Source organism: Eulemur rufifrons, chromosome 19 (assembly GCF_041146395.1).
Source record: "Eulemur rufifrons isolate Redbay chromosome 19, OSU_ERuf_1, whole genome shotgun sequence".
Classification (NCBI taxonomy): Eukaryota; Metazoa; Chordata; class Mammalia; order Primates; family Lemuridae; genus Eulemur; species Eulemur rufifrons.
In genome coordinates this window covers 36,421,052-36,434,790 of record NC_091001.1, presented here as the reverse complement: position 1 = coordinate 36,434,790, position 13,739 = coordinate 36,421,052, and the positions used below count along the sequence as shown (strand labels likewise).

The 13,739-nt window shown below is 46.1% G+C and overlaps 1 protein-coding gene across 4 annotated transcripts in view; it reads right to left on the bottom strand.

The window, feature by feature from the left end:
* The window catches only part of FHL2 (four and a half LIM domains 2), a 67,661-nt gene that overhangs the window by 15,361 nt on the left and 38,561 nt on the right, over positions 1–13,739 (bottom strand). For all 4 annotated transcript variants that reach the window (XM_069494435.1, XM_069494436.1, XM_069494432.1 and 1 more), the window contains exon 2: positions 10,170–10,349. In XM_069494435.1, the coding sequence (XP_069350536.1) occupies positions 10,170–10,325 (156 nt within the window). In that variant the 5' untranslated portion in view covers positions 10,326–10,349. The remainder of the gene's footprint in view (positions 1–10,169; positions 10,350–13,739) is intronic.

Sequence of the window (13,739 nt, the reverse complement as noted above, 5' to 3'; positions counted from 1 at the left end):
TAACTTTTTAATTTTCTTGTAGAGACAGGGTCTTGCTATTGCCCAGGCTGGTCTCGAACTCTTGGCCTCAAGAGATCCTCCCACTTTGGCCTCCCAAAGTGCTAGGATGACAGATGTGAGTTACCGTGCCTGATGCACATTTGCCTTTTTAAAATGACATATAGCATTTTGAAAGTACCAATACAAAATTAAAATAGCAACCTATTTATATCCAGCTTTACCTCATAAAGGATATTGTTCTATTACTGTCTTTCTTTGTATTCCCAGTTCTGACTCAAAACCATCATCCATTTATTAATGAGGCAGAAACAGAATTGTAGGCCACTACAGTTTCCTGGGCCTGCTTCCAGATCGTAGGTATGTCGAGCACAGCAGGAGTGCTGCTCACGCAGATGGCCATCAAGAACATCCTGCCCAAGACATCTCTGTTACTGACACCGTCAGAGCTGGAGTTATGCCGAGTGTAGGATGTGAAAACACATATCCTCAACTCGATGAGAAAGTTAGAAACACCAACTAAACTTGGAATCCAACTGGAACAAACAGTTCTCTTTTGCTAAAATATCATTTTGTGTGTGTGTGTGTGTGTGTATGTGTGTGTGTGTGTGTGTGTATGTTTTCCCAGAACTTCAAACCAAACTAAAATTATTTGATTTGTTGATTGCTTTGCACATTTTGTTTTCATTCACGAAATTTTTAAAAATGTGACTGTTGAAACACTTTGAAGCCAGTCCCACTTGTGACCTCACTGTGAGGGGTGTGCTGTGTGCTGGTCCCTCTGGGCCCATCCTGTGGGAAGTCTGCTCCCTCGAGCACCTGGGATAGGCGTATTGCTGACGCAATATAAGGAATGAAAGTGAGAAAGCAAGATGAGCACAGAACACTCTCAAAGCAGGACTGACTGCCCTTGTTTCTGCGAGACTGGGCCTCGCCCGAGCCCAGCACCCTTGGATATCTGTGGGTCCTCTGAGATAGGTACTGCCTCTCAACTTACCGAAATGCCCGGCCTCTCCATCCTTATGAACTCAAACGGAGGGATGTATGCACTGGGTGGCAGGGGTGGGCAGAGGACTAACTTGTGTTTTGCATGTTTAAAGTATTTTCAAAAATTTGGGGGAAAAATCACCTGTGCTTCCTTGGTTATCTTGACAAATGAAATAAAGTACAAATGACTTTAATGTGAGTCCCTGTCTATATATGTGAATGCATTATAAACTGCAAAGCCCATAATCTGCACACGGACATAGTCAGCATTTAGGATTAGGCGTGCCCTCCACTCTCTCCATATACACATCCCATCTTCGAAAAGAAATCCAGGATACTAGTGATGATAATTAAGACCACGTTTGTGAGTTCCAGGCACTGTGCAGCCCTGCAGGGTAAGGATTACTGAAGCCCAGAGAAGTTCGGTAACTTGCCCACAGTCACACCCCTGGCACAGAGGTGGGCCAGGCTTCAAGTTCAAGTCCTTCTGATTCAAAAGGACTCTATTTCCATTGAACCACACCAGGTGAAATCCTGGTAGGGTCTTTGCTTTCAAAAAATGTAGGCTTGATGAGATCTGTGTGTATCTATTGAAAAAAAATTTAGAAAAAACCAAGCTCTCACAACTTTCAATACCATGTTTTGTATCCAGATGAATGCAACTCAGCACTGTCTTTGTTTAGATTTTAAGGAAAGGAAGTTGAACAAATGTCCATTTAAAGCCCTGTCCACCAAGAACAGAAATCAGCCTGATTTAAAAAGCACTGGAGTTTTTAATCAAGCTGTCACTGTTATAATGCTGATTGTGGAATACACACATTAAGAATAAATTTTGTACGGAAAACAGTATGGCAGCTCCTCAAAATATTAAGACTAGAATTAGCGTATGACTCAGCAAAGCAGGGTCCTGTGACACTCGTACACCCATGTTCACCGCAGCATTATTCACAGTAGCCAAAAGGTGGAAGCAGCCCACTGACCATTGAAGGCTGAATGGCCCGACAAAATGTAGTCCACCCACACGATGGAATTTTATTCAGCCTTTAAAAATAAGGGAATTCCAGCTCGTGCTACAACACAGATGAATCTTGAGGACGTTATGCTGAGAAAAATAAGCCAGTCACAGAAGGATATATACTGTACGATCTCACTCACATGAGGTACTGTGAATTTGTGGTCAAATTCACAGAGACAGAAAGTGGATGGTGGATGCCAGGGGCTGGGACGAGTACGCAACAGGGAGTTAGTGGTCAATAGGTGCAAAATTTCAGTTTTGCAAGATGAAAAAGTTCCGGAGCTTGGTCGCATAACCATGTGGATATACGTACTAAAACTGATCTGTACACTTAAAATGGTTAAGATGGTAAAATTTATGTGTAATTTGCCACGATTAAAAAAATTAAAAAGTAAGGTTTGATTATTACATAGCAAGAGAAAACGCTTTTTCAGAATTAGCTGCGTTCCCTCTGTGCAGACAAGTCACCTCAAAAAGGCCTGCTCTTTTGTGGAAAAGCTGCAAAATGTTTTCCGTGATCAGTGAATCACCGCCCGGCTGAGACGGGAGGAACCAGAGGAGCAGGGCATGGAGGCATGGAGGAAGAGTCGGAGACCTGCTCCTTGGAAGACAGTCTATTGTCACAGGTGGCTTCTCTGCCCAGAGCAGAGGCATTGAGCATGGAGGGGTCATGGTTATTAGTGGGAAGAGAAGGAAAGGAGACAAGAGTTCTAGGAAATGTGCCTTTTTGGGGGGCTGACCTTCAGGGAAAACTGAGGGAGGCACCTCCCAGGGCAACATCACACGAGCGAAGCTACCAGATGTCCCCACAGCCTCCACCCTGGTTAGCGAGTCCCCACATGGACAGAAGGGTGCATTAGTGCAGCTGGACAGGCACAGAAATGGTGGTTAAAATGTTCTCGTGGATCAAAGGCACTGCGGAAATCCATTTTTCCTACAGTTAACATTTCAGGCATGAAAACACAAGAGCTACAGTTTAAGACTCATTTGTTGACAGAGACGTTTGACACTTGAAATTGTCCCTCTAAAACGTGGGTACTACCTACTTGTTACCATCAAAGCAAGACCCGCAGGCCCAGCCCTCAGCCTCAGCGGTCCTCTCCGAGGTGCCGCGACCTCCACCTCATCTGCTACTTCTGAGTGCCCAACACCGCACCTCTGCCCTTCCCCAAGCTGCCCTCCACTTCCGGCTGGTGTGGCACGAGCCTGGAAGTGCTCCTCCTCCCACCCTTCACCCAGCAGAGCCGGGCGGGGCAGGCAGAGCTCAGGGTTGGCCTGAGACACAGAAGACAGAGCACCTTCCACGGCGCCATCCTCACTAGGGCCCCGCTCTCCCGCGATCATTTCCTGGGGCCGTCTGAACTCACTTGCACGATGTTTCTCTCCTGGTCCGCCTCTCTATCTTATACACACGCGTGCCTGTGTGAATGTGCTGTAGCTGAATTGTCGATTCAAGGAAGTCTGAGAATTCTCAGACCCTTCTAACAGAAACTATTTTCCCTGAAGATAAATAGCGATGTATGATTATGGTCTTTAGTTTTGTGGTGTACAATAAATAACAATACTCACTAAATAAGCTTGCACCACCTTTGCTGGTGGGTCTTCAGTGGGAATGGAATTGGCCCACCCCACTGTTCTAGCTGTAGACGGCAAGGAACTTTCCGGGCCTACAATATCTGAGCGCCTGCTGCACGCAGGCAGGCGAGGTGGGAGAGTGTGGCGGTCCCACATGCCTCATCTCTTGTACCACTTTGGGCCGAGTGCCCTCTGGGATCCCAGGAGGTTGTGACTAAAGTGCTTAGGTATTTCATCCTAGGGGTTAAACTCAAGGGCCCTAGAGCCAGACAGACCAAGTTCAAATCCTGGCTCTCTCCTATACCAGCTACATGACTGTGGGCAAGTCACTGAAGCTCTCTCGACCTCAACTTCTCACCCAGAGAATAGGAAGAATGTACCTACGACTGGCTGTGACCACTGAAGGAGCTACGGCGTGCCAAGCATCTGCACCAGTCGCTGTCATACTGCAATTGCTCCCTGGATGTTAATCAGCCGTTATTCACATCAGACCTGCTAATGAAAACAGGTGCCGCAAAGTGTCGCTTGCCGAAACCACAATTCCTTATGAAGACATTAATATCAATCAGAATTTCTGCCACCGTAAAGCGCCCAGGTGAATAACACTCCCACTCTACTTTTGGATAGTGCTTTTTCATCTCCTCGACCCTTTTAAATCTAAAATTCTTTTTCTTAATTTTTTCATGCCATTTTGAGCCACATGACACCTCTATGAAGTAAAGGTTTATTGTCATTTTATAGCCGAGCAAATTTAATGTAACAATGCTAAAAAGCTGTGTTTTCTGCAACATTCTCGCTGCCCTCAATGATCCAACGGAGCCAAACTGTGCTCCTGGTTTTACCTGGCACGTCGGCCCCTTTGCCAGTTGATCCCATGTGCCTTCCAGCCTGACCCTCTGCTCCGGTCCCCGCGCACACCTGCGTGCCCTTGCGGTGCCCTTCCCCTCCTCTCCAACAGGCAAAATCCTGCTCAGCCGTAAGGCCCCGCTGCCATCTCACCTGCCCTGCCACACTCCTCGGGCCACACACCGCCCCGGTCCACACGGCGTTGCGAGGCGCTTACGTTATACTTCTCTTTCAAAATCCCATTTGGAAACCCACATCTACCTCATAGGCGCTCAGGTTTCCCTGTAATTCTTTCTTGGGCTCTCAGTTTGTGTTCTCTTTAGAAGTCTGAGTCAAGTTAATACATTCATATCACCGCTTCCTCCTGGACTCACTTCTTAAGAAAGTCCACAGCAAGGAGGAAGCGAGAAAAGACTTCATGGTAAGAGGAAGGTAACTCAATACTGCCAGCTTTGATTTTTTTTGGAGTTTTGGCCAACGTGGTGTTCTCCTCTGAGTCTGAGCTAGAGGCAAGATTTTAGCCCCAGATTCCCTGGAGCTCAGAGACAGTGGAAAAAACACCAAAAGGCCAAGAAGCCAGATCATAATTGATCAGAGCAGGTGCCCAAATCTGGGCTTCATGGCTCACTCTGAACATTTACCTGGGAAGATCTGGTGCCAAGTGGCCCTCTCCAAACAGAAAAGCTCCACACCGATTTTCGCTGTTTATGGAGCACTCCATTGTGAGCAGCGAGGAGAGCACAACACGGGCAGCACTGAGATGCCAAGAGGCACAAAGTTAGGAAATATAAACTCACTGACAGACTTTTCCAAGAACTTTAAAATGTCCTAGAAATATCCTGGTTTTAAAGACCTCTAGAGAGAGACTGAAAAAAAAGAGAAAGAAAAAAAAAAATCTCTTACACTTCCCAGAAAAAAAAAAATGCAAAGCTAATCTTGCACTCATAGAAAGGTCATAAATTGTAGTTAAATGTTGATAAACATGTAAGATTAGGCCCACACACTTCCTTTCAGATTTTATATTTTTCCATTTCAGAAACATTCCCAACACAGGCCGTGCTTGTTGCTTTGCTCCAAATGTGTCTCCCATGGAGACTTCCTGGGCCTGGGCAAAGCAGCGTTGGGGGTCCTGGCCGCTGTGCTCACTGGCGGAGGCTCCAGGCACAGGGTCGTCCCAGAGCGAAGCAGCCACTGGCACCCGTTCCCCTGGGCTGGCGGACGTGGGGCTGCCGAGTTTCCAAACCAACCATTCCCCAAAATAAATGGACTCTCGTGTCATCCGTGCTTAGCATTTTGGAAAGATGTTCTATGCCTTGAGATTGTCAGGCGATCACATTTAAAGCTGGGTATTCTTTCTAATCCTCACAAGCAAATGGACAAGGCAGACAAGACAGCACTTACTCAGTGACGCCCTGTCCAGGTCTCCCTAGATGACGACTCATGTGGTTCCCCCAACAGTCCTGTGAGACGGGCAACCCCAGTGAACAGACGTGGAAACTGAGGCCCACAGGTGGCGTAAGCTGTCCATGTCACACAGCTCGTAGAAGACTGGGCCAGATCTGAAGCCAGGCAGGTTTGGCTCCAGAATCTCATGACGTCACTCCTGGGGGTCTGCTCCCTTCTGTGGCTGCCCTGCAGAGAACCCTTTGGTTTCCTGGGCTGAGAGGCCCTTCGTATGAAACCCATCCGGTCAGCTTTGTTCCTAATCCTGAGGATTCTGCTTGGTTAATTTCCCTTAAAAAACATATTTTTTTCCCTTGGGAGAATGTACAAATAAATACACATTTTCGGTGCTCATTACGAACCCTGCAGACAAATTCTACACGGAAAATCTAAAAGGGTGATTCACTCATTAAGATTTTAAGAATTGCCTCAACAAATAAAAAAGTGCCAGGTTAGCAAGTTGCATTGTGGGAATACGATTGGAGTAGCCGCTCCTCCCAGAAGGTCCAGAAAGACCCGAGGGAGAGGCCTGCGCAGGGTGTCAACAGGAAAGACGGGGCTTTCCAACTGAGCGTACGCCTGTCACTAGCCTTGGTCAGGAACCTTCCAAAATAGAACAGGGGCATCTAGATTTCACACCTGGATATGTGAAAAGCTCAGTTTCCTGTTTGAGAGCCCCGGTTGCTCTCTGCCAGGAGACCTCTGTAGTTTTCTGTACTTTACCAAACATTAATTGAGAGACCTTTACAGTCTGATGGGTGGACTTGTGCCAATTTGATCAATTCAATGTTTCCAATTTAATTAACTACAACGCTGGAAAAAGAGTTATAGAACAAGTTGAGCATCGTTTCTGCAGCACAGGCATCACGATCTGAAGGGGCTCAGGACAAAGGTCTTTTATCACAGGTCACTTGGTAGACACCAGGCAGACACCTCTTACACAGAGGACTGACCACATCTGACCCGAGAGTCATCAAGACAGGGTCCTGCCCGAGGCTGCAAGGTGCCAGGCGTGTTGGGTGAGGACCCACTGCATCTGGGAGCAGATTCTATTTCGGCTACTTCCTAACCCCCTAACTCGGGGTAAGATCCTCAACCTCTCTAAGCTTCAATGGCTTCTTATAAAATAGAATGAAAAAGTTCTTACCCATAGGGTGTTACAAAGAATTTAGATCATGCAATTAAGGCATTTACAAGTGTCTGGAACAAGTAATCACACGATGTGTGGTAGTTTTTATGACTACTAATGGAAGGAAGCTAAACCCTGAATGCTAGTTTTAGATGTGCGTATGGTTTTTTGTTCATTATTATTTTTTTCCTCCTTGGAGCAAAGGCACATGGGTGGGTGTGGCAGCTGTCCAATTTAAGGCATTGCTTGCAAAGATATGGAAAATTCAAAGTCTGAGCCAGGAGTGTGGCCCAGAATTTGTTAAAATCACCAATTTGTTAAATGCATGGTACCAGTAGCCATCTCTGGAGTTACTAGTCAGCCTATTTTTTTCTTTAGTTTCTTGGATTTTTGAAGCCCAGACCTAAGGTAGATCTCCCTCCCCCTAAAAAAAACCCTGCAGACTGTAATAAGACTATAAAAATATTTTGCTAGTATCAACAAGTGTCCCATGAAAATTTCAAAAAGGGTGTAATGTCAGAGGATCATAAAATTTTTAGTATTTCCTGTTCTCAACTACTGGCCATACAAATCAATGCTTTTTACCCTTTGAGATCACAGAATTTTCCCAGAGTAGCTTAATAGAAATAAAGTACAATTGAGTGGCTGCATATAAACGATATTCAAATATATACAAGCTAACTATGGAAACAGGCTCTGAAGTCTTGCCTGTCTAATTTAAGTCAGTCAGTAACTCTCAAAATTAAGCCTAATTCCCATGGGCTTGCCAATATTTTAAAATTACACATATAAACACGTACTTCAGAAAGAGTTAACCGAGGCCCACGATGGCTGTGCTATTTTAAGGAAGGAGATTGGCCACCAGATCTAAGAGCTCAGTTGCTCTATCAGGCGCCTCGCCTGCCAGGATTTTGGGCTTTACTTCCAGAAAAAACAGGAACATTTTTCCTACCATTGCTTCCACTACAAAATCAACTACCTTATTGTTTTTGAAAGTCAAGAAAACCACCCCCAAATAGTCAAAAGCCCCAAATGGCAAGGTCTAACTTCAACTCATCATCTCCTTTTGTTCCAAAATATAGAAAAACCACATGACATCACCTACACATCTTTAAAACGTTCAGCTGGGTTGAAAAGTTCAGCATGATTAACTCCTGACTTTGGGGCAGCCTTGTTGGTTTTGGCCCCATCTGGGGGACTCTTGTTTATTTGCTCATAAAGTATCTGTGGAAGGGTGACTGGTTCCAAGCGCCTTTCCACTAAATCTTACTGGAGAAACGCTCAGTGACTTCTGTTTTGTTTTTACTTCAGCCCCTGGTCAAGGAGGATAATCTTTCCTTTAAACGAGTTGTTCTTTGTCAGATGAGATTTGAACCTCTCACCCACTTAAGTATTTCTTTTCCAGGTAAAGCTTTCATAAAATAGGGATGGTTTTCTCTGCCTACTAGTTCTTCCTCAAACTGGGCATTTTTCCTGATGTTTCCATAATGAAAACTGATGAAGAGAGGTGGGAAGGCTTCTGAGAGGTGTGTGGAAGGGGCATGTTACCCAAAGCACAGGCAGGAGAAAGTGGAGGTTTGGCACCTAGCCTGTCAGTGGCTCTTCAGAGCATGAGGGCCTCGTATCTACATGGTACAATCACCCTGCAAAGCGGGCCCCTGGGGCGTTCCTGTTTATAGATGTGGAGACGGGAACAGAAAGGTCAAGTACCTGGCCTCTACCCACACAGTGACTGACACAGACACTGGCATGGAATGGGGCGGCTGAGCTCTAATGCTTGGCCTGTTAAATAAATGAAAAGGGACTGAGAGAGCTCATCCGGTGCAGCGAGACATGCACCAGGCAAAGTGGGAAAGAGAAAAATATGCAACTTTCAGCGTAGCCAGATCAGCTATCTCTGCTCAAGGTAGCCAAACCTCGGCACACTTCAAAGTTTGCCCAATAGCACCGCTGAGCTGCGTTTCTTTTACACTTGGCACAACACTCCTGCTGCAGCCAAATGACGCACGGCTGCAGCTTGGTTTCAAGTGGCCGTGCTGTGCATCCTTCATCTCTGCTCGGGGCAAAGGTCTCTTCCACACAAGATCAAAGTCATCCCTCAACTCTCACCAAATACCTAGCAATAGAAATTGATGGTGCAGCCTTCTGATGACTGTCTTTCTTAGGAATGAGGCGACACAGAAAGAAATATAAGGAATATGCATTGGATGTGTTAGAATGGCCCAACTGCAGGCACAACCTAAGTCAATCAGTCAGCAGTTGTGTATTGATATTTATAAGCAGGGAGGAAAGAAACAGAATTTCCTGAAGGGCATTATACAAAGCGACCAGAGAAGAAAAGAGACATTGGGCTGGGAATTCCCTTGGAGATCCCAAAGTGATCCCATTGTGTTGCCAGTTCTGTGGCTCTCCGGATAGCAGTCACCTGCAGGACTTATCTAGTGTGTTCTAGCTGCTGTCTTGCTGGTGACGAGATCAGGGGTTCTAGAGCTATCATGGCCCCCAGGGTGTCCTTCAGTGGTTGGGGTCAGATGAAGGAGGTGCCCAGAAGCACGGGCCAGGGTTCACAACCCTCAGCCACTGGTCAGTCCCCACAAATGACCAGTGGCCTCTCCTGAACCACACTGTGACATCCAAGGAAAGCCGTTAATTCCTTCCTTGTAAGCCTCCCCCCACTAAAAAGAAACAATACACACCCTGGTCTTCTCCCATTAAAAGCAGAAGAGCCCATAGTATTCCAAGGACTTTAGTGCTTTTATGGGCCCATTTGTCTAGGAACCAACTCTGGCTCTCTCATTTACACATTCACTCATCAAATATTTACTGAGTAGCACCCGCTCCATTAGTCACCAAGGCAAACAGACAGGAGAGAGAGCTGCCCTTGGACAGTTACAGTACGAGGAGGAAGGGGGGCGCTCGGAGAAGGGCACTAATAACTCGATTACAGGAACTGTGCTGAGGACACTAAGTGCAAATGCCCTGCCGAGGCCCTAGCTGAGTGCTTGTGGGCAGAGACCAAGTCAGCTGGAGGGGAGAGGCTCAGGAAGGTCCAAGCCCGTCAGCAGGAGCTCGAGACACACAGCACGATGGTGGGAAGGGTCAGGGCTCCAGCGCACACCACACAGAGAAGCCATGGTTCTGGGGGAGCACCGGGGCCCAGCGAGGCTCGGGGGATACCTTGCAGTCGCAGCCGATGGGCGTCCTGCACTCCTCACAGGTGTTGGCATAGAGGGTCTCAAAGCATGCCACGCAGTAGGGGCTCTCCTCCCTCAGGATGTACTTCTTGCCAAAGAGAGATTCGTTGCAATGGTGGCAGTCAAAGCGCTCTGTCATTTTGACACCCGGCTTTTCAGCAACCTGTCGAAAAGAAGAGCAAACCCAGGGCCCAGTGAGCACTCTCTGAGCGCCGTGCGTACAAAGGCTTTAACCGTCCCGCTGTCTGTGTCATCTTTAGCCAAGAGGTGGCTGTTTCCTCTGGGGGGATAATTGAAACTCACCCATTAAACGGTCATAATTTTCAGTGATAACACTTTTTTTTTCATTAGTTGCTGCAGTTTTTTTTTTTGTTTGAATGCATTCCACGCCTTTAAAAGTGCATTTATTGTGGATTGTCAGAAAAAGTGATCTCGATTTTGGATACAAGTAGGAGTTGGCGTCACAACCCCCGTCTTGTCCTGTTTCGTATGCTTCAAACGTGTGACCGAGCCTTGCATCTTCCCTTTCTCCTTGCCCCCAAAATAGAAAGGCAGGCATAGAAACAATATGTCCATTTCTATAAAAAGATTTTCCATGAGCTCCCTTTTATGATTCATGAATTCAAATAGGCAGAAACCACAGTGGCAAAAGGGAGGGATAGCAGACTTGGAAATCTGAGATTAGAGGCCAAGAGGGGATTACCCTTGACCTCGACTTTGCAATCTGACCTTGCACAGAAAAACTGCCACTGTCCCTTAGGACAAGTCATTTCTCCCAGATGAAAAGATCACCCTGCAGCTGCCCAGGTACCCAGAGAGCAGGATAAAGGGAAAGGCTCGCTCCCAAGAACAAGGATTAGCACACAGTCGGAAACACGGTGTCTGCGGTCAACGGCTCTCCAGGCAACACCTCGAGCCTTTCAAAGAGGGACAAGAATGAGACTCCACGCCAGGCACACTGCATTTTTCCAGGGTGAGTATACAGTGTGCATGAGCAGCAAGGGACGGGCTCCTTCTCATATGACCATTCCTATAAAAACATGTTAGAACTATCCCAGAAAGAAAAAGGAATACTTGGGGTGGAGAAACACCTCCAGGGCATTAAAAACACAGTCCATTTTCTTCAGGCAATATTTAACTTGCCAAAAGTGAAAAGTTTGATCATTTGTTAAATAGGCATACTGGTCGGCTACGTAACTCTGAGCAATGTTTCTCAAACACTAAGCAAACGTGGTCCAATTTTCAGTCATTTCAAACCATTTGAGAGTGAAATCCCAGAATAAGACCCTCTGATGCAAACAAAATATTGCTGTCTGGTTTATGATTACAGCAAATTTGATAGTTTATTAATTGTACCCTTTTGTATACAAGGTCCTGACAACCGTTAAGCAAAGAAGGGATGATCTCTCAAACATCCATCCTTGGTTATTTTTGTGTTTATAGAATATTTTTCTTCCAAAAGCAATAAATATGCAGCTGGACACATGTGGCAAGATCCGTCTTTCTCAATCACTCTTCCTGGAGTTAAAGAAAACATTGTCTGGACATTCTTGTGATAACATCACAAGATGAGGCTCTTGAGCACTTGAATTATTATTCTGAAACCCAACATATAAATATCCTCCGTATGGAGGCTCTCCTGGCTTGCAGCAGCTATGCTGGCAGCAGATTCAATGCTTTCCTGTAATTCTTCAGTTATTGGCCTTGAAAGTGGCTGTCGTTTATATCATCAGAACTGAGAGCTGTCCTTTCCAACATCTATATTTTTCCGATAAAGGCTGCCATTTAGCAGTGGAAGAAGAGGCTTATTGCCTATTCTGTTCACACAAACGTAACAATAATGACTTGGGAATTCGAAATAAGAACCACGAAAGGAGAGAGTACTATAAATCGTGGAATTGTAAAAGCTAGAAACAACTGCCATTTATCTCCGACAACTTTCTCATTTTATGGATAGAAAAACTGAAGCCCAAGCATGTTAGGAAATAAGAGGATTCAGTGGGCTTTCTCAATAGCAATCCAACTTAGAGAAAACAAACTTCGATCTAAATTGAAAGGTGGTTCCACGTGGGTCTGGCAAGCACCAGGCGTGCTGGAGAAAGGACGGTCTACAGCCTGTACCAGCAATCTCTACCGCTCCATTCCAGTGTTTGCAGCCAGTGAAAAGGGTGCACCCGTGGTCCTCCAGGGTAATGACCATGATGCTCATACACTTGTTGTATATGTTTTCCACCTCCTCCAATACCACAGGACCAGTACAGAAAAACAGCTAAGGGAGTAAGCTCTGAGAATAAGCAGGCTCCATATCTGCTCAAAGTATGACTGAGGCTATCCTGTGACGAATGTCATCACTGGTACCAACTCCCACCAGGAATAGTGTAATGGCCACGATCTGTTCAGTGGGTCCAACCGAGAGGAGACACCTGGTACTGTGGTCCAGCTCCCATTTCTACAGAATTGTTTCTGATGAAGGTGGAGACAACTCTCACCTTCTTCCTTATCTTCTCTAAGAGGTCACTACAGTTCTAATGATCAGCAGAACATTTCTGCTTCAATAAACAGGGCAGGGTGTAAAATGGGTGTCCATCCCTTATTAGGAATGCAGCAGGATGAACTGTATTTGAAAAGGTCCTCTTAAGGATTTCTAAAGAATTATATGAAGCACAAACCCCAGGAGTCTGAATAAATAGCCCATAAGCAAGTTGAGAAAGCTCAGAGCTTCCTTTCTATCTCAAAGTGTTTAAAACCAATTCCTCCTTTTATTACATGCTACCAAATAGAATATTCTTTTTAAAAACCATATAAAATTATACTATCAATCTTAAGCTTATTTTAATGGGAAAAATATATCTATTGTCCTACATTAGAAATCCCCTATAACTTGCAATCTTTTAGTCCTGTAAAATACCTATTTATTCATTCATTCATTCATTCATTCAAGAAAGATAGGTTGAGCTGGACCTATGTGTCAGATGTCATGCAGGTGCTGGAGATACAAAGATGAATAAGATACAGGCTCTTGTCCCCAAAAGCCTTGTAGTCAAGTGAGGAAAAGAGATCTACACTGGAGAGATTACCAAGCCCCGTGCCAAGGGCATGCTGGAGGCACACAGGTATAGTGCGTGAGGAGAGGAGCCCCTGAGAGAGCAGGCGGGCCTCCTGCAGATGTCCCCTGTGTGGGAATGGGTCAGCCAGGTCATCCAGCAGATCCCGGGGCAGAGTGAGCAAAGCCAGGGCAATGAGAGGCAGGGTGGGCTGAGCAGACAGCCAGGAAGATGGAAGACCTGGTCTACGGCAAGGCAAGGAGGGCGTGGTGCCTGGTTCACGGCCATGGTCATGCCCTGCAGGCAGTGGGGTTGCCCAGGAGACCTCCCGCAGCTTGCCCAGCCCTGAGGGGACACAGGCAGCCCACTGCAAATCTACTGCACGGAAGCCTGGACTTTGCTACATGAGACTGGGGTAGACAAAACCCAGGGGCAGTGACTCCTAAAATTGTTCCCAGGGTGTCAGAGTCCACTTCTGAACCGTCCCTTCAAATAAAAGCAGGACATCT